Raw genomic sequence first — 20,832 nt, forward strand, 5'->3', positions numbered from 1 at the left:
ACTGACACTGGGGGGGGGGGGGGGGGTAGGTGGGGGAAGAGTGGGAAGAATTGGTTAAAAAATGGCTGACGTAATTCTGTGGAAGTTAGCATTAAATGCAGATGAATAGAGTGGGACTCTGCTTCTGATTTGATCTGCTACATAAATCTGCTCTGATATGAAAAGTGAGGGTGTAGGTTTTGATTTTGTGGAAATGTGATGTGATATGAATTAAAGGTTGGAAAAATTTGAGAACCATTGATATTCCACAATGAGTATTTAAAGGAAATCAGAATTGAATGGGAATCCTTTCTTCTTCCTTTACTGTACAAAGGATGGCAATATGTCACAGGTCAAATGTAACATTTTGAAATTGAATTTGAAATTTTGGTGTCCAAAATTATTGTAGCTGGGTATCAGTGGCTCATGCCTGTAATCCTAGCTGCTCAGGAGGCTGAGAGCTGAGGATCAAGGTTCAAAGCCAGCCCAGGCAGGAAAGGCCGTAAGACTCTCATCTCCAATTAACTACTAGAAAACCAGAAGTGGCGTTGTGGCTCAATTGGTAGAGCGCTAGCCTTGAACTGAAGAGCTGAGGGACAACACCCAGGCCCAGAATTCAATCCCCACAAAAAAAAAAAAAAAAAGTCACTGTACTTGAATCATACCATCGCCCAAGTTGATGTGTGGCTTTGAGTGGATTGTTTGTAAAACTTTACTGCTTCACATTTGCATATGGAAATTTACATTATATGCTTCATTGTTGCAAAGATTAAATGCAATTAGTAGGTGAAAGTACCTGAGTATACTTAATGATTGTTAATTTCCTTCCTTAATTGACTTTGCCAATACCTCAACTCTTGTATTACCTTACAGGGAAAGTGATTTGTAGTGAAAATGTCTAGTGAGGTCACATCAGGAAAACCAGAACCAAAGAATGCCAGCCATAGGGAAGAGCGCTGTGATGGCACATGTGGCTTATGTCCTGATGGGACTGGAGAGGGAGGCGCCGTAGGTTTTTCTTCTGATCTAAGAGAGTGCATGACTTCTACAGGGAATGCCAGGTCATCTCCTTGGTGGAAGAAACTGAACTTGGACTCTGTCCACTGTAGGGCCTAATGCTCTCTGGAATGCCTTCAGTGGTAGTGTTTGCTCAGGGTCTGAGTTGGGTTTCATGTGGCTCATATGTTGTGTGCAAATTGTACTCACTGCTAGGCACCAGTGGGGATTGAGGTTGTGTTTAGAGTGCAGCCCTGAGGCTCAGTTTGACATGGTGGACTCCGTACTTTCATCGTAGCCCAGCAAAGGTTCTGTGACCATCGACATCCAGAAAGCCCATCTCTATATCCTGGCGTTGTCCCCATCTCTAGAACAAATCAACCTCCTCTTCCTCTAGGGCTGCCAGGATATTTTACGTAACCTACTGCCAGCTGCCTGTAGCAGACTAACCACCCGGCTACCATAGGTCTTGCTCCTAGGTAGCCCTCATGTGTGGCCTCTTCTCTAAACACTGACCAGGAACCAATTTCCTTTGCTTTTTGGGCTGGTACTGAGTGAACTCTGGGCTTTTGCTCTCACACTTGGCTTTCTCTTTTAAGTGGTTTACCACTTGAACCACAGTTCTACCTATGGCTTAAATTTTTATTTTTATTTGGAGATGAGTCTCATATCAGTCTACTTGGGCTGGCTTAGGACCTTGATTCCCAGATCTCAGCCTCCTAAGTAGCTAGAATTACAAACCACCAGTGCTGGACCTCTCTTGTTTGGTAGAGCAGATTTGTTTTCTTAGTGAGATATGTTAGTTCCTCCCTCCCCCTAATTAAAAGGTTGTGACCTTTGTAAATTGTCAGATGCCAATGAAATGTTGTGGATTTTTTTTTTTTAAAGGTTAGGTTATGGAGTTGAAAGAAGAGAACTTTGTGTCTTTGGGAAAATCTACACATTTGAGAATTGGTTGTAGCTGTTGAGAGAGTGGGCCTCCGCTGAGGGAGGCCTTTCTGTCTATTGCTGAATACCTCCCACCCCTTCAAACGCGGGTTTTGGTTTTAAGTTTTCCCATGAAGGATTTGTGCCCTGAGAGTTTGACCGACAGGTGTGACAGGCAGGGGCAGCCACTGCAGCCCCTTGGCGCTCTATCTTCTCTGCTTTCTCCAGGCCTCCCTCTTGCCCCTTGCCTGAGGAGGTGGGGAGGACATAGGTCCCTGCCCAGCATCAGGGCCCCCTGTGGGGTTGTGCGGGTGAACCCCCTTCAGTTTCTGAAAAGGCAACTGTTTGTAGTCACTTTGGTTAATTAGAGACTTCGGAGTCTGAAAGCACACAGGAGGTGTGAGTAATGTGATATAAATATTGTTGGAGCCCTCTGCTGTGGCTTCCCTTTCTTTTCTCTCTTTTCCTGCTTGTGTCCTCATTTTAGAGTTGAAGCGATGATTTGAATGATGGCCAGGTAGGTTCTAGAAAGCTGATGTGCTGGCCAGTGACCCGGTGTGCCTGCTTCACTCCCCTTCTGCCAGAGAAGAGGTGGCCTTGGCGTGGAGGAGGGGTGAGCCTTCCGAAGTCAGGTGTGATCTCAGATCACAGCGTCCCATTTTTCTCTTAATTTCTAGAACAGTGGCGCATAGCTCTAATGTCTGTTTTATTGAGTTAGGCCTGCTCAGTCTGTCTTCCGAATCTGATGAGCTTTGTGGGTTGTAGGGAGGTCGGTGGATTGGGGGCAGGGCAGGGGGCTGAGGGGCTTGGGGAAAGGATTGAATGAAAGCAGCAGAGATTCCTGCGCTGGGAAACGGTAGTGAGGTAGCAGTAGGGACTGCCTGATCAGATAGATTTGGACACCTTGGGTTTAGCAGCTTCTCTCCCTCCCTCTTTTCCTTTCTCCTTCCCTTAGTACTAGGGCTTAGACTCGGTGACTTGGGCTTGCCACTTGAGCCCATACCCCCCAGTGCTTTTGCTTTCAGTTTTTTGTTTTCCCCCAGAATGGGTCTTGGACAGGTTTCAGATCTTAGTATCTTTGCTTCTGCCTCTTGATTGTCTGCACCAGCTTGTTTTAGAGATCGAGTCTTGCTAGTGCAAGTTTTTGCCCATGCTGGTCTTTGGACTTCTTTCCTGTTTTTACTTCCCAAGTACCTGGGATTACAGCTGTAAGCCACTGCAGGTTTAATAAGTTTGTGTTAGAACTTCTCAAAGTTTTTTAGACCAAAGTAGTCTTAATAGTCAGCACTTCTTAAAAGTATTTAATTGTGATTCCTCCCCTTCCTCTAGGAAACATTTCAGTAATCTACCAAGTTCATGGTATAGAAGCCCTCTTAGTGTGGTTTCTCCAGCTCATGTACACATAAAGGGGTGTGTGTGTGTGTGTGTGTGTATAAGAGAGAAAGCACATTCACCATCCATTTGCTTCACAATTACTGAAATAGAATGTAATGTTTAAATTATGAATTTTCTGAGTGGTACTGTGGGATTTGAGAAAACATAAGCTGTGGAAGTGGTGCTGTGGTTCAAGTAGAGCAATAACCTTGAGCTGAAGAACCGAGGGACAGTGCCCAAGCCCAGAGTTCAAGCCCCATGACTGACCAAAAAGAGAGAGAGAGAGAAAACATAAGCTGTCAGTAATTTGTGTATGTCTTGCTACTTAAGAAACAAAGGAAATTTTCATGTGTGTGCGGGTCGTTAGGACTTGAACTCAGGACCTGGGCACTCTCCCTGAGCTTCTTTTGCTTATGGCTAGTGCTCTACCACTTGAGCTTTAATTCCACCTCTGGTTTTTTGGGTAGCTTATTGGAGATAAGAGTCTCAGAGACTTTTCTTCCTGGACTGGCTTGGATGTGCAGTCCTCATTAGGATTACAGGTGTGAGCCGCCACCAGCGTCTGGATGGAAACAAGGAATTTTCATACACAGCATAGTCACAAGAGCGGAAAGCAGCAGTAGGTTAGAATCTTAATGTATAGACTGAGGAGTTCTGATTAGCACTGTATTTCCCTGAAAGCTTTCTATTTCAGTTTTTCTCAAACTCCTTCTAAAAATACTTGTAAGCTTTTCTTTGCCTTGGGATGGACGTGGCTCATGAGTGTTATCTCGTAGGTGTGGGGCTCCGCACTGAGCCTGACCAGGCTGTGAATTCTCTTCAATTCTCTTTGCTGCTGAGTTAGGTCTCCATGAACCAAAGGGACTAGAGAGGGGAGAGGTCATTTCATCCAGAGGTGGAAACCTCAGTGTACACACTAGGCTTGGCGAACGTGGGTGCCCCCTCCACTTGGACTGGGCAGTGGCCCAGTCATGTCTTTCAACTCCTTGATTTCAATTGCTCAGGTTCATGAAACCCTTAGACTATGCATTAGATCATTAGACCATGTGTCAGTACTTTTTACAAATGCTTTATAAGCTAGGTGATGGCGGCTCACCTGTAAGCCTAGCTACTCAGCAGGCTGAGATCTGAAGATCATGGTTTGAAGCCAGCCTGGGCAGGAAAGTCTGTGAGACTCTTACCTTCAGTTATCCACCAGGAAACCAGAATTGAGTAAAAACACTTCGGGACAGTGTCCAGGCCTAAGTTCAAGTCCCACAACTGACCCCCAAAAAAATGCTTTATAAGGATGTGAAACCTAGAAAATTCATCTTAGAGAATAGTAGTTCCCAGAGCCCGCGAAGGGTGTGGAGAGGGAAGGAGAGAGAGGAATGGTTACCAGGTGGGAGAAATAACTTACATTCTATAGCACAGTAGAGCAACTGGTGTGCAGCAGCTAATTGGCTGTTTCTAAATAGCTAGTAGAGAGGATTTTGAATGGTCCCAACATCCGGATGGTTAGTGTCTGCAGTGATAGGTACACCACTCACCCTGCTCTCATGATCACAAGCCATGTGTGCACTGAAATGTCACCTGCTTCCCCAGGAACGTGAGCCATCACTGTCTTGAGTAAAAGTAGTTTTAAAGGGTGAACACATCAAGCAGCTTTGTTTGAAGCTGTTTTCAGTGGAGCAGAGTTGGAGGCTCTCAGGAACTATGCTTGATGGTTTCTTTTTGTTGTTGGTCCTAGGGCTTGAACTCATGGCTTGAGTGCTGCCCCTGAGCCTCTTGAGCCACAGCACCACTTTTGTATGCTAATGATTTGTAGGAGACAAATCTGCAAAGTTTCTGGAATGTTTATGCCTGCCTCTGTCCACACACCTCCCACCCTCAGGTCAGCTCCGCTTCCCCGTTCTGTCCCATCCACAGGTGGCATCTCCTTTGGTGTGCAGACAGGACAGGGCAGTAGCACAGAGTGGGAAGAGCAGACAGGACAGAAGGGAGGACTCACTCGCAGAGGGGGCTCAGTGTCCCTGGCACATGGCCTTTCCTAGCTTTCAGGACCTGGTCATCTCCCACTCAACTGTGGTGACACTTCACAACTGAGGTCTTACTTGTACCCGTGAGTCCCACACGGCAGGGGTGTGCTTGATGTTCAGTGTTGCCATTCCTGGGGCTGTGGGAGGTAAGGCTACCCGAGGGTCCTCTGCAGCCCTTAGGTGACGGATGTGGTGGTGTTTGAATCCCTGAGCTCATCTTTTCATGGTTTTGCCCAGTGACTCTAGCTGTAACTTACAACTTAAATTAACTTTGCCCTATTCTTTACATTTCCAAAAACCTTGAGGAGTCACTTGGTTCTTCACCTCTAAGAATGGAAAAGAGTATCCAGTGCAGTTGGGTGTAGTGACATGTGACCATAGTCCCAGGGCTTTGGAGGCTGAGGCAGGAGGATTCAAGTTCAAGATCAGCTTACATAGCAATATCTTGCCTAAGAAAAAGAAAGACCATAATGAACAAAACAAGCAGTATACAAGTATTCGCATGTTTGTCTAATGCACATATTTTATGACTCTATTTAATATTTCCACATTCATATCATGGGTGATTTTTTTTTCCTCCCTTAACTTTTTTTTTTCTTGGGCATGGGGCTTGAACTCTGGGCCTCGGTGCTGTCCTTCAGCTCTTTTTTTTTTTTTTTTTTTTTTTTTTGCCGGTCATGGGGCCTGAACTCTGGGTCTGGGTGCTGTCCCTCAGCTCTTCAGCTCAAGGCTAGCGCTCTACCACTGGAGCCACAGCACCACTTCCGGCTTTTTCTGTTTATGTGGTGCTGAGGATTCAAACCCAAGGCCTCATGCTTGCAAGGCATGCATTCTACTGCTGAGCTACCTTCCCAGCCCCCATGGGTGATTTTTTTTAACAGCTGAAAATGGCATCTTTAGCATCTTCAAATTTGATCAGATTAGAGAGCCAATTCTAGAAACTCCAAAACCAGTTCTGAAAGATTGCCCTTGCCATTGTGTTTCTCTACAGCTGCACTCCGTAGCAAAGTTTGTGTAGTGGATTGAGGGTCAGTGAGTTGTTGACTGCCGTGCACAGCTAGCTGCTCTGATCATTCTTGCTGGGGTCATTGTGATTACCTGAGTTCACAGCATGTTCCTGTGCTAGCTTCTCAGCAAATCCAGGTGTCTACCCACTTCTGCTCCAGGGACAGGAGGATGATGCCTTTTGTCCTTTTATCCAGATGAAAGACAAGCCAGAGGCAGGGCAAGAGCCAGGTTTGAGCAGCCAGAAGTGAAGGCGGAGTAGCCTTTGACTGGCAGGGCCTAAACTGCTGAGCCACCTGTGTTTGGGGAGCGCTTTAGTTTCTCAGAAGTTACAACACATTGTGGGGTAGGAATGTGTGGTTGAGATAGGCTTTGGCCTGGTCTCTGAAATCCTGGTTTTGGGGGGCATCACCTGCTATCTGTGGCGTGGCAGGCCGATACAGAGGGAACTAACAGGCACCTTACTCTGTGATCTGGCAGGCAGGACGAGAACTGTTCACTATGAACTTTGCCATGGAGGGAGAACATAGATGGATGTGTGGGTGGGAGGAACTGGCAGGTGGCCAGGGCTGACCGGGCTGGGGCTGGGGCTGGAGAGGGTTTGGGGGCTTTGGAGCAGAGCCCTGAAGAGTAGGAGGGGGAAGGAGGAAGGGACAGATGTAGCTGAGACCCCGGTCTGAGTGAGCAGTGGCCTGGTGGTCAGAAGCATTTTTACCTGGGATGGCAGTTTCTAGAAATGGTGGTCCCACGTGGTACACCCTAAGTGTATCAAGACTTGGAAGGAAGAATGGCGTGTGTACCAGGAAATGAGGTGATTTGTCAATTTTATTATCTGTTTGGGACTCTTGGGTTATTTTCTTAGGGTTTTGGCTGGTTATTTTTAAACATAATTGATTTTAGAGTTATTTTGAAATGTCTGCCCTATTTCCATGCTGCTTCTTTATTGTTTTGCTCTGTGGGCTTTAGTGAATCTACTGTACTCTCTGAAAAAACTGGATTTGGGGTTTATGATTACATAGAAGCAGTGCCCTGTATGTGGTAAATGGTCTCTTTGAAAGGAAGAAAATCATACAGATTTTTTTTTTTTATTGCTGGTCGTGGGCCTGAACTCTAGGCCTGGGCACTGTCCCTGAGCTCTTCAGCTCAAGGCTAGTGCTCTACCACTTGAGCCATAGTGCCTTACCAGCATTTCCTGGTTATGTGGTACTGAGGAATTGAACCCAGGGCCTCATGCATGCGAGGCAAGCACTCTACCGCTGAACTACCTTCCCAGCCTCCAGATTTTTAAAAACACAGTCTAATACACAGCTCTTTAGTAATTCCCCAGATGTCTGTAAGTTGGAGTTTTACTTGGTTCAGGAACAAGGCAGTGTTCTTCTCCAGTGGCCAGGTTGTTACTCCTGTGTGAAGACACACCCAGAGGCGTTGTCTTGGGGACCCACTGGGTTTTGGTTGATGGACTGAGCTATGGCTCTCTGTCTGTTGCAGCTCACTCCAGCCCAGCGCTAGCCACTCTGGTGTAGTGCTGAGCACAGTTGGAATTGACTTTTTTTTTTTTCCCCCATGAGAATCTCCTTCCCCCTTCCTCTGAGCAGTAGTACATGAAGGTTTCCTCTTATGGCTCTAGCCACAGGACTTGGAGATGCCCTTTGCACAAGCTTGTTGCTCTTGACTGTGTGAGGGCGTACTTGGTGCTTACATGGGCCTCCTGGTGGGACGGGTCCCTCTGGCGTGCTGCAGGAGGCCAGCCCCCGTCCTCGGCTTCCTTTGCCATTTGGAAGTCACCAGCCACATCCCTGATGGCCTGTCACAGCTGCAACTGCTGAGGGAAGAGACAAGGAAACAAGATGGCTTGTTTCTTGGAAGAATTTTGCCCTTGTGCTTCTGGAGCGCATGGAAATGGTGCTGGGCGCCCCACCAGGGGAAAGCCAGGCTTGTTTATTTCTTTGAGCTAAAAACATCAGCAAGGAAATCTTGCTTTGATATCACAGGGGAATGCAAGTATGGGAGACAAATGGTAGGCTCTGTGCTGAAGAGAATATGAAACGTGTGTGTATACTGTTTCTGAGATGGGGACAGGATTTCTGCCTTCACTGTTCTCCTGTGACTGAAGAAAGTCCCTAGAGATATTTGGCAGCTCCATTTTAAGTTTTTCTGTCCAGAAAGTTGAATGGTAGAACAGTTAAATTAAGCTAAATATTTTACCTCCACAAGAAGAATGTTAGCTATATTCTTTCTGATGTTACCTATAATTTAAGTATTTAAATGAATTTCTCTTTGTCTCAGCATACATGATCTGCATATGTAAGCCTATGTTTGGAGATTTAAATAAACACAGCTGGTTGTTTGGATAAGATAGTTATATGTTTTCTTTTCTAAAGCACCTATATTTATGAATAAATTCCTGATGCATGGTATGGTACAAGAGATCACAAATTACCCTCTCCCCCAGTACCCTCTCCCTGAGTTTGAACTCAAGGCCTTGATGACAGGTACCGGGGTACTCAGAGAGCAGACTTACTTGCAGTGTGGTCCACAGGTGGGAAATCGGGGTAGGGGGAGGCTTGGACACAGGTGTCACTCCTTCCGAGGGTTAAAAACTGCATCGTTAGACCCAGCCCCCTTTCTCTGGGTCCTGTCTGTGACACTGTGTTAGTTTTTCATCTCTGTGACAGAGTACCTGGAGGAAAGATACAGCTCACAGTTTTAGATGTTTCAGTCCAGGAGGGGGGGGGGGGGTTGGTAGAGCAGAGCAGCTCCCTCATGACAGCCAGGAAGCAGAGAGAGAAGGGGGACTACAGGAGGGAGGGCAGAGAGTGAACCCTTGAGTTAAGTTCCCCTCTACTTTTTTGGGGGGCGGGATGTATATGTGTGTCCCACCCTGGTGCTTGAACTCAGAGCTGGTTGTTGTCCCAGAGCTCAAGGCTAATGCCTTGCTTTTCTTAGCTATACTCAGCCTTTTATTTGATCTTCTTTGATCTCTGCTTACAGTTAAACTGTGTCTTGATACTTCTGACATGTGTTGTATAGTTGATCATTGTAATTTTTACCTTGCTAAAGGATAATCTTGTAGTTGCTAGAAATACTTCACTATTGTAGAATTCACTCTAGGAGTTTCATGACGTATTCATGATACAGAATTTCCAGTAGTTGGCTGTGATTGCTCTTTTGATGAGGGCAGTTGTGCTGGAGGGAAGAAAGGTCTCATTCCAGAGCATAGTCATGTGGCTTGAACTCTGGGCCTAGGTGGTGTCCCTCAGCTCTTCAGCTCAAGGCTAGCGCTCTACCACTTGAGCCACAGTACCATTTCCAGTTTTCTGGAGATGAGTCTCACAGCCTTCCCTGCCTGGGCTGGCTTGAACTGTGATCCTCAGATCTCAGCCTCCTGAGTAGCTAGGATTACAGCTACTGGCGCCCGGCTTCCAACTTCTTAAAGGACGATAGAACAACCAATCTCTGTGTGTGTGTGTGTGGGGGGGTACTGGTCTTCAACTCAGAGCCTGGGAACTCTCTCTAGAGTTCCTTTTGCTCAGGGCTAGCATTCTGTGACTTGAGCCACAGCTCCATTTCCAGCTTTTTGTTAGTTTATTGGAGGTAAGAGTCTCATGAACTTTCCTGCCTTGGTTGGCTTTGAATACAATTGTCAGATTTCATCCTCCTAGTAGGTAGGATTCCAGGTGTGAGTGTGCACTGCTAGAACAACCATTCTTACCTGAAGGCCACCTTGAAGAGTCATTGGCCAGTCTATTAAAATTCATACCTGGCTTTGATAATGGAAGAATAGAGACAGCCTGATGTCAGTAGGACATGGACTAGTTAGGACAAAAGAAAGCCCAAACTCCTGGATTTCTAGGAATGCTGTCTAAGGAAGTTTCAGTAAAAGGCAAATGCCTTGTCCAGTGTGTATGTATGTTGCCAACTGGGTAAAAGAGGGCGAAGTTGTTACAGATACTTGCTTTTCTATCATGAGATCTATCTCTGAGATTACATGAGACCCGTGGCCTGTTGGCTGTGTGGCTGAACAGGCTGGGGGAGGGGGGGGCGGGGGAGGGGGGGGGGAGGAAGTTTCTCTATTTTTGTACCTTTGCAAGTGTTTGACTCCTAAGTTGACTTACCAATACATGACCTTATTTCCCATACAAGAAAATTGTATCACAATGCCATTCACAATGGCCTCCTTGCTGGCTGGTAGCTGTTCCTTTCTTCGTGCCTAGGGAGCGCTGGGAATGCAGGCAAGCAGCGACTCGAGGCAGTGGAGAAGCCTGTGGAGGGCTGTGTCACGTTCTCAGGGTGACAGCCACAGTCATCACACACCTGGGGGTGAGAAGCCACTTCAGTGCTGTGGGGCGTTCTGATGTGGTTTTGTGCCCTAGTTCTTGAGCTGTGGCAGTGGGGACACCAGACCTTGCCAGGGTGGGTGAGGAGCACTGGCATTTCGGCAAAGTGCTAGGCATGTGTTTGGGTGGGGCCTGCCTTATGTGTCTTATTAGGAAGAAGCTGGGTAAATGATGGGTTTAGGGAGAGAGCCTCAGTTGATTGTCTTGGAGGGTGGGGCTTTGGAACACCCCAGCCCGGAGGGTGTGGCCACTGTGCTTGGCCCATTCAGGAAGTAGCCTGCTTGCACCCAGGGTTACCCAGGCTTTGCACAACCTGCTGCCTAGAGGCCAGACTGTGAGGGACCTTCCCTCCCAGTGCAGAGTTTATCTTTTTGGCCACAAACCCAATGTGGGGTGGGTGGGACAAAAGGGATGAGATCTGAGTCGAGAGTACAGATACAGGCCAAAAGTCCCAGGGCCTCTCAAGAAAAGCAATTTAGATTTTTGATGTCATCCAGAAAGACACTGGTCTGCGCTTCAGGGAGGCCCCGGCTAGGGAAATGGGCCAGTGGGCCTGAGATGGAATGAAAGGAAGGTACAAAACATTCATTTTCCTGAAACCCGGAAACAGGTCCATTGGAGCCTGTTCAAGGTAGTTTTCTGAGTGTGAATGGCTAGTGAATGACCCCCGTGCCTGTGCCCGTAGAGCAAATACACACTTGCCATCTACGGCTGTATGTCTCCCAGCTAGCCTGGACTTGCTGTCATTTATTAGGCATCCACTGTGAACATACAGTTAACGTAGGTTTTCTTCCTTTGGTTCTGAAGACCACAGTTAAAAAAAAATAAAAATCCTGAGCTCTAGCGTCGAAGGCACCTTGGATTGCTGTCAAGTGGAAAATACCTAAAGTGAGCTTCGGACAGTGGTAGTTGTCCAAGGCAAGGAGAGGGAAGAAAGAAGAATTTTCCTGACTTGAAGTGCAAAGCAAAAGAGGCCTGGGAATTGGGACACCTTCTCTATCTGTGATGGTTGGTGTGTCCCAGATGTTTCTTAGTCCTTTGGGTACAACATCTAAGATCAGGGTACTTCCCCAGGTGCAGTAAAAGAACCACAAACAGAAGGAAGATAGCAAGGGATGATGAGCCAAGTGAACATGTATCTTGAGGCATACTGTGGGCAATTGGATAAGACCCCGGATGTATCTAAGCTGTCTGTTGCCATTGAAGGCTTGGGCCTTTAAGGTTTGACAGTGGGGTCACTAAGTGACATAACATCTCCTGTGGCTCCTCTCTGAATGGCTTGAAGAGTGTACAGCACTTACCCAAGGAAGTTGCACTTGTGCCCTGATCCTCTGTCCTCCAAGAGAGGCCGCAGAGGATGCTGCAGTCAGGCAGTGTGAGGAGGCAGGGCTGAAGGACACCGACACTGTTATTGCCAAGCCTGCTTTTCTGGAAGGTTCATGAAGAGAGTATTAGTACCTTTGAGGATGTTGGAAATTGGTTGCCTTTGCACACACCAGGCTCCCTTGGCACCTGTGCTGGAGAGCAGTGCGTGGTCTCCTTTGTTCACAGGATCCTGGAGGTGCTGTACTGGATGCCCAGCTGCAGGCCTAGGACAGGAGCAGCTGTTCAGGTGCAGCATACCTTGCTCCCTCCGTAGGTTGGGACCAATGCCTGACCCCTGCATCTGTGGTGCATTGTGCACTTGTTACACAGGCACACTCTCCATGCTGATACATGTTTAGAGAACTGTCTAGATCCAAAATAGCAACAGTCTCTTCAGTTATTTGAAATGGTTTTCCTGGTTTTGTTTAAAGTAACTTTCTATTGTTTTTGATTGCACAGGATACTAAATTGTGGATAATAATGGAGTATCTTGGAGGAGGCTCCGCACTGGACCTGGTAAGTACTGTGCAAGCCCGTTCCTGCTTAGTTTTGCTTTTTTTTTTTTTTTTTGTCGGTCGTGGGGCTTGAACTCTGGGCCTGAGCGCTGTCCCTCAGCTCTTCAGCTCAAGGCGAGCGCTCTACCACTTGAGCTACAGCGCCACTTCCGGTTTTCTGGTGGTTTATTGGAGATAGGAGTCTCACGGTCTCTCCTGCCCGGGCTGGCTTTGAACCGCGATCCTCAGATCTCAGCCTCCTGAGTAGCTAGGATTACAGGCGTGAGCCACCAGCGCCCGGCTTTAGTTTTGCTTTGAAAGATGATTCTGCACCCATTGCCTCCCCTTCTTTCAAGTTGCATGAAAAAAAGTACCAAACTATTTCTATGTATTTGGTGTTTCTCACCTAGTACTGAACGTCGAAAGGAGGTTTGGTTGTTCCTGTAAAGAGAAACCACTGAGCAATCTTTGGTCTGGAATTTTCTTACCTGAGAACATGTGGTTGTTATTTTCCCAAACAAGTTTCTTGGCTTTTAAATAGTTGGTAACTGCCGTGGTTCTACAGTTCCGACAGTAGCTTAACTCCCAAACACATGTATCACACTGATCTCTGGAGGCAGAGGCAGAGGCTGGATGACGTGTGGGCTCAGTGGGCAGGCAAAAGGCTGGATCTGTGGCCATTTTTGTACAGTATGTCTGGATGGACCAGCCCCTGACCAGGGCTGTTCTTCCTCTGGATTTGCCTTTGAGGTCTGTAGTCAGCTCTGGGAAGATTGTGGAATCTAGGAGCAGGTGCTTTGCTTGTCGAGTCACACAGGACTTGGTGTTGGGCTTTGTAGAGAATACACAGGTGACCAGTCCTCGCTAGCACAACTTACCTCATCCTAGAAGCCCACCATGTCACCTCACACCCTTGCCATCTCAACCCTACAGTGTGGCCAGGCAGTAAAACAGGCTAGGAGAGAGAGGGACCCGCTAGGTGGGGGAATCCTTGGCTTTAGCCTGACGCAGGGTGCTGGGCCCGTGGCTATCTCTGCTGTCCTCACAAGCCCTGAGGGAGGCAGGGCTTTGAAGCTACAGTCTACAGTTTTACTCACCAAGGAACCCAGGAAGCTTCGCATGGTGCCAAGCTTCTAGGTAGCTTTCTGCAAAGGTAAACTTCTAGAACCGTGTGTATGTTTAGAAGGTGAATGTGTCCAATTTAGAAAGTTAGACTGCTATAAACTGTTTAAAAAAAATGGGTCAAAAGTAGTGTCAAAAAGGAAAATTTTGAGGAAAAAATGTTTTATGTAAGCAATGGTGTGGGGAAAAAACCCTGAATACATAATGTGGTCCTTTGCATAAATGTACACATTACCAGAAAATGTCATTTTTATTTTAACTCTTTTGGGAAATACTATAGGGACTTAGGAAATTTCCTCCTTTATGCTGTTATTTTTGCATATAAGTGAATTTTATTTGTGGCACAGGGATTTTTTTTTCTTTTTTCTTTCTGACATTGAGTCCTTCAGAACAGCCATTCTAGTCTCAGTGCTTAGCGTATTCAATGTTGGCGCTACAGTTTAGTTTATTTGAATTAATGTCTGTGTAGCTTTAGAAAACACAGTTGCAAGGAAATGGAGAGCCCTCACTTTTGCATCAAACACAGTGTGTGAGTGACAGCAAGCACCGCCCGCATCAGTGGCCCTGGTGACAGGAAACAGGCAATTGTTTTTGCACCCACCAGAGTCTTCCATAGAAATGAGGAAAGAAAAGAACCACTGGATTAGGGGTATCTGCTTATGGATGGCACTGGATTGTGGACCCCACTTCACAGGCCCTGGAGCCCACTGACTGTCTGTGACACTTTTCTTTGCTTCCTACCTCTGCCTTTGTTGTCTCTTTTTCCATCTTTCATCCCACTTCTGTTGGCATTCCTTATAGGGAGGACGTATTTTAATAATGGGGTATGGTAATTGTTTTGAATATTGAAAACAATTATTTTGAGAGGGAGGGTTTCTTGAAAGACTTTAAAAACCAGGTACAGCCGGGCGCTGGTGGCTCAAGCCTGTAATCCTAGCTACTCAGGAGGCTGAGATCTGAGGATCATGGTTCAAAGCCAGCCTGGGCAGGAAAGTCCATGAGATTCTTATCTCCAGTAAACCACTAGAAAACCGGAAGTGGCACTGTGGCTCAAGCGGTAGAGCGCTTGCCTTGAACTGAAGAGCACAGGGACAGTGCCCAAGCCCAGAGTTTAAGCCCCATGACCTGCCAAAAAACAAAAACAAACCAGGTACAGGTGGCTCACTCCTATAATCCTAGTACTTGGGAGGCCAAGATAGGGAGCATTGTGGTTAAGGCTAGCCCAGTCCCCTTCCCCCCCCCCCCAAAAAAAAAATCACTGGACTCTCTTAATTTGAAACTGGGTTCAACGATGCATGCCTTTTTACCTTGGCATAAATAGGAGGATCGCAGTCCTGTATTCATTAAGCGGAAATTGAGATCCTGTCTGAAAAATAAGCAGTGTAATAAAGGGCTTAGAGGCGTGGTTCGGTGGTAGAGCACTGGCCTAACAAGCACAAGGCCCAACTTCAAACCCCATTCACCCCAACTGATACTACTATAGCTGAATAAATGAATTTTCACCACTAAAAAAATTAAACTGCTAATAAGTGGGAGCGTCCTGTACTGAGGCCTAGGAAGGGAAAGGTGACTATCTCAGTGTACATTCATTTTTACTTAAAAAACAAAAAAAGCAGAATCTAGTATAAAAACTATAATAAATATAAAAATTTGAAGTTAAGTGTTTGTAGAATCTCCTCTCTTGAACCCTACCACTCTGATCTGCTTGAAATATATTCTGGAATCCCCTTGTGTCAGTCATCACTCAAGTCTGGCTGTCTCCAGGGTTCCAGGCTTCAGGACACTTAACTTCCAGTGGGATGGATTTTTGTGGCCCAGTGAGCAAACAGTTTTTGTGCAAAACCAGTTTCCAGCTTTTTCTTTTTTTTTTTTTTTTTTTTTGGTCCGGTTGTGGGCCTGAACTCTGGGGCCTGGACGCTGTCCCTCAGCTCTTCAGCTCAAGGCTAGCACTCTCCCACTTGAGCCACAGTACCACTTCCGGTTTTTTTCTTTTTTGCTTATGTGGTGCTGAGGAATCGAACCCAGGGCCTCATGCGTGCAAGGCAAGTGCTCTACCACTGAGCCACCTTCCCAGCCCTCCAGCTTTTTCTTGTTGGGGACCTGCTGTGTGTGATGCTGCGTTACTGGGATCCTATAGTAAACAGAGCGGGTTTCTCACTGGCCTGGAGCATCCCGCAGCTGGGGGGGAGGGGGGGGTCAGGGTGTGGCACAGGGCAGGTGTATCTCGTTGGAAGCCACACAAGTCAGACAAGCCATTGGAGGCCCCGGGAGCCGGGTGAGGATTAGTAGGAGTCTGAGCTTTTTGCTGATTAAAAGATCAGTCAGTGTTGCCAGAAAACCTAAGGGACAGCCTTGAAATCTAATTAAGAAGGACCTTTGCTACATAAATCAGTCACTTAATCAGGCAGAAATGTTTGGCAAACTTCAACATGAGTCTACAACACAGTTTTGCAAGAACGAGATGGCTCATCAGTCGCATTTGGGGTGAGCTGCTGTTGTCGAGGCTCAGAGCAGTGTTTCGCACAAGATGGAAATTGATTTCGTTCTCACACTTGAGGTCGCCATGGCTGTCTAGTCTGCAGCCTTTGTCCTCAGCAGCTGCCGGTGTGTCAGTGTCAGGGCCGGGGAGGGTGCATGTTTCCCATCTGCTCGTGCAACTGAGTTATGTAGACGTGTGTTGCTGCCCAGCTGAGGGTTTGCAGGGTAGAGGAAGAAGGGGCAAGGAATTAGAAGTCATGCACAGATGGAATGTAGTCTACATTTTTTTTAAGGCAGTCTATTTTTATAAATTCTTTTAAGAGCCTAGTGTGATGGTGCATATGCCTGTAATCCCAACACTTGAGAGTCTGAGTTGTGAGGATCGCAAGTTGAAGACCAGCTTAGGCTGGTCTCAGGCCTCCTCCCCATTCTTCGTTTAAAAGTTTACGATGCTTTAATGATAGTGTTGCCCTGTCTAGAAATTGTAATGGCGAAGTGTACTCATTTGTGATTCAGACTTCCTCCTAAGGAGGAGGAACTGATGGTTGAGAGAGCTGCTGTGGGGCCCCTACTGCCTCCATACGGGGACTGAACTTGGTCGGGGCCTTGTGCATGTCAGGAAGTGCACTACCATGTGACCTGTGCCCCCAAGCCACAAATAACATTTGTAGTGGGTTCAACACTTTTCATTGTGTTCTCCACAGAGACAAAACCAGCAGGGGAAGGGACAGAGACCAGGAAGGAGGGGGGGAGAGAGAGAGAGAAAGGGAGGAAAAGAAGGATGGATAGATGGATGGTTGGATGGATGGATGGATGGATGGATGACAGGGATTTCATTAGGGAGAATTGCTCATGTGATAACAGAAGCTGACAAGCCTCACAGTAGTCTTGTCTGTGAGTTGGAGAGCCAGGGAAGTCAGTAGTGTGGCTCAGTCTATGCTCATAGTCTAGGGTAAGTGGAGAAGGGTTCCTACGAATGCCAGCACCCAAAGGTAAAAGGTAGGAGAATGTGGAGTTACAGTGCCCAAAGGCAAGCGCTGCAGCTCCAGAGGAGATGGTGGATTTGCCTTTCCGTGGTGGTTTGGTTGCCTGGGCCCTGGACAGGTTGTGTGGTGACCGCCAGCACTGGGTAAAGGCCCATCTTCTCTTAGTACACTGGTCCAAATGTTAGTCTCCTCTGGAAATGCCATTAGAGACACACCTAGAAAAGTGCTTTACACTATCAGGCTATCCATTAGCCAGCCAAGTTGACAACTAAAATGTACCGTTACAGATGCCAAGGAGGGTTTTACCCCCACCCAAATGGAATGCGTTTCTTTGCTCTCCTCCTCTCCCCACTCAGGCATGTAAACCAAAGTTGAATGGAGATCAAGCCACAGTTAAGAAGGCTCACACCGTGGGAGAGACTTTCAGTTAGTTTCCCTCAGCTTCTCTTCTCATCTCCTCTTGTGAAACCAGGCTGCCATGATGCTTTTTATTTTTTGGTTGGTCGTGGGGCTTGAACTCTGGGCCTGGACCCTGTCCCTGGGCTCTTCAGCTCAAGGTGAGCGCTCTACTGCTTGAGCCACAGCGCCACTTCCGGTTTTCTAGTGGTTTTATTGGAGATAAGAGTCTCACGGATGTTTCTGCCTGGCCTGGCTTTGAACCACGATCCTCAGATCTCAGCCTCCTGAGTAGCTAGGATGACAGGCGTGAGCCACCAGCACCTGGCTAGCCCTGACACTTTTGTCCAGGGCTGCAGGAGAGGCTGGGTAAGCCCAAGCCCTCCAGCCATCTGCTTGGGTCTTGACACAGACCAGGACTTGGCACGTGGTTTTGAATGTCTGGCTTGTTTCCGGTGTTGTGGAAGTGAACACAGGAGCGAGGAAGCAGCATCTCAGCACTCCCCTTTCCCACAGAATGAGAATAACGCATCTTCCTTGTTTTGAGAATTTGAACTTGTAATTCTGTGAACATTGAGAAACAGATGTGGAGAGGGCAGACTCGTGAGACAGCATGTTCGAGGCCGTGGGCTTTGGAATGTAATATTTTCAGTATATTTCTTGAAAATGAGACTCTAGGTCAAATAAAGGGGAAAAAAATGAGGCTCTCTGCCCACTCAGGACCCCCACAAGCCCTTTGGGTGTCACACAGGACATCTAGCGAGGGCAGGAGACAAGCAAGGGGTGCCTTAGTGTGTGTTTCCCATGGTGTGTGCAGTATGTGTGTCTGTTGAAAGCTGACTGTGGGCATCACAGGGCTGTGTCTTCAGCCTGGGGTATGGTGGCGTTGGTTGTCAAGTTAGAAATCAATACAGAGACAACATGGAGGAGAATTGAATCCACTTAGTAACTTGCCTTCTCTGACAGCTCTGCTGCAAGGCCTTGTTCTGCTGCTTGGATCTGTGTGATTGACTCCCTTGCCTCTGGGTGACAGAGACATAATGTCAGATCCAAACTGACCTCTTTAACCTGCCTAATTTTCCTTTCACACGGGGGCAAGTGATGTGCCATTTCTTCCTTACATCTCTGTACAAGAATGGATGCCGTAGAGTCCGTAGTAGCAACTTCTTTGAGTTTCTCAGAATAAAAGCTTTCTGAGGTAACTAGTGCCTTATTAGGGATAACTAATAAATAATTTTCATTGTATATGTACTACACAATAGTCTCAAGGTGTTAAAAAAGAACTCTTCTAGGGGCTGGGAAGGTGGCTCAGTGGTAGAGCGCTTGCCTTGCATAAATAAGGTCCTGGGTTCGATTCCTTAGCACCTCATAAGCAAAAAGAAAAAGAAAACCGGAAGTGGTGCTGTGGCTCAAGTGGTAGAGTGCTAGCCTTGAGCTGAAGAGCTGAGGGACAGTGCCCAGGCCCAGAGTTCAGGCCCCACGACCGGACCCCCCCCCCCAAAAAAAAAAAAAAACTAAAACAAAAACAAAACTCTTCTAGCTATGGTTCCCCGAGTTAGAGAGCTTTAAAAATGCAGATTTCAAAATCCTGGTCAAAGTTCAGTTCTAGAAAGCGGTGAGCTCCCTGGTCTCTCTCTCCCTTTTCCTAGAACTTGTGTTTTTAGTTTTATTTTCTGTGGTCCTGAGGATTGAACTCGGAGCCTGTGCTTGCCAAGTGTGAGCCAGGCTTCTGTCCAGAACTTGTTATTCTGGTTGCAGGGCTGAGCCTTCCAGTCAGGTGAGGAAGTCCACAGGGCGGGTCCTCCCTGCACTGGGAGTCTGTCCCGGGCTGCACAACCCTGCCCGGCTTCCGTCCTGGCCTAGCCTGTGGCGAAGGTGTCCAGGGGGGCTCTCTCTCCCATGGATTCTCAGCTGGCCTTGCTTCCTTCAGCAGTCATATTTTCTCTGCTTTTTTAGGATTCTTTAATAGATTTTAATTGTTTAAGCAAAACTGCTTTAAGTGAAGAGGTTTTTATTATCCTTGTCTACTTAACATGGATATTGCCCCTTATCTCAAATTACGTGTCAGATAATGACTGAAGTAATCGTAACAACCCTTTTTTCTTGGTAGTTGGAGCCTGGCCCTTTAGATGAAACGCAGATTGCCACCATATTAAGAGAAATACTGAAAGGACTTGATTATCTTCATTCAGAGAAGAAAATCCATAGAGATATTAAAGGTAAGAGCACTTGCTTTCGTCCCTGTGCAATAACCTGAGGAAGCAGAGCCCTGGGCCTGGGCTGGGAGAGAAAGCACACCCTCCAGGATACCCGGAGCCCATGTCCGGCTGCCACGGTTGTTCTTCTCCACAGCGGCCAATGTCCTGCTTTCTGAACATGGAGAGGTGAAGCTGGCTGACTTTGGAGTGGCTGGCCAGCTGACAGATACCCAGATAAAAAGGAACACCTTCGTAGGCACCCCCTTCTGGATGGCGCCCGAGGTCATCAAACAGTCAGCTTACGACTCCAAGGTAAGAGTCAGCTGGGTCCAGGGGGTTCTCTCCTTTGTTCATTCTTCACCTGCAGTTTTCCTGGCTGGAACCTCAGTAAGTAGCCCATGGTCATGGTGTGACCTTGGTTAAAATCACTTTTCCTCTCTCTCCCACTGCATCACTAAATGCTCTTACGGTGGATTGGAGCCCTGCGTGTATTGGGTAGCATGCATTCAGAGGAGCTTGTATGAGGGAGGGGGCCAGGCACAGGGTGATGGTGTGAGATAGGCACAGAGACGGCCTCTGAGATGCCACCAGGACCAGCACACTGCCTGTGTCCTTCCTGCTGGGAGCAGAAAGCAGGAAGAAGGCTGGGGCCAGCCACAGTGCTGCCACTGTTGGAAGGGCAGACAAGGGGGAGGGGGAGGGGTGGCAGAGGATGCCACAGCGAAACAGGGAAAGAGCAGTCTGTTAGGGTGCTCGATCTCCTCCTACTGTATTATTTTTAGTTCTCAATTAGGATCTGCATTTCCAGAAGCTCCTTATCAACTTGAGATGAAATGCCATCCCTTCTGCAGCTGCTTTTCCTTCTCAGATTATGTTCTCCTAGTTTTTCTTATATCCCTTGCAGAGACTCTGTGCCTCTGTTTATCCTTTCTCATAATCTACTTCTCTCAGGCCCCACATAATAAAAACTTAACATGATCGACAGAGAATTACCTTTGCTGAGCCAATAACTTCAAAGCCAAATATATATATATATATATATAATTAAGTTGGGTGCCAGTGGCTCACACCTGTAATCCTAGCTACTCAGGAGGCTGAGATCTGAGGATTGAGGTTCAAAGCTAACAGGAAAATCCGTGAGACTCTTATCTCCAGTT

At 47.2% G+C, this 20,832-nt stretch overlaps 1 protein-coding gene across 1 annotated transcript in view; it reads left to right on the forward strand.

Annotated features, from left to right (window-relative positions):
- Stk24 (serine/threonine kinase 24) overlaps positions 1-20,832 on the forward strand; it is a 79,864-nt gene that overhangs the window by 45,991 nt on the left and 13,041 nt on the right. The window contains exons 3-5 of the mRNA XM_070002706.1: positions 12,461-12,517; positions 19,588-19,696; positions 19,830-19,987. Coding sequence (XP_069858807.1) covers positions 12,461-12,517; positions 19,588-19,696; positions 19,830-19,987 — 324 coding nt within the window. The remainder of the gene's footprint in view (positions 1-12,460; positions 12,518-19,587; positions 19,697-19,829; positions 19,988-20,832) is intronic.

This window comes from Dipodomys merriami, unplaced genomic scaffold, assembly GCF_024711535.1.
Source record: "Dipodomys merriami isolate MVZ:Mamm:240054 unplaced genomic scaffold, mDipMer1.0.p SCAF_6, whole genome shotgun sequence".
Classification (NCBI taxonomy): Eukaryota; Metazoa; Chordata; class Mammalia; order Rodentia; family Heteromyidae; genus Dipodomys; species Dipodomys merriami.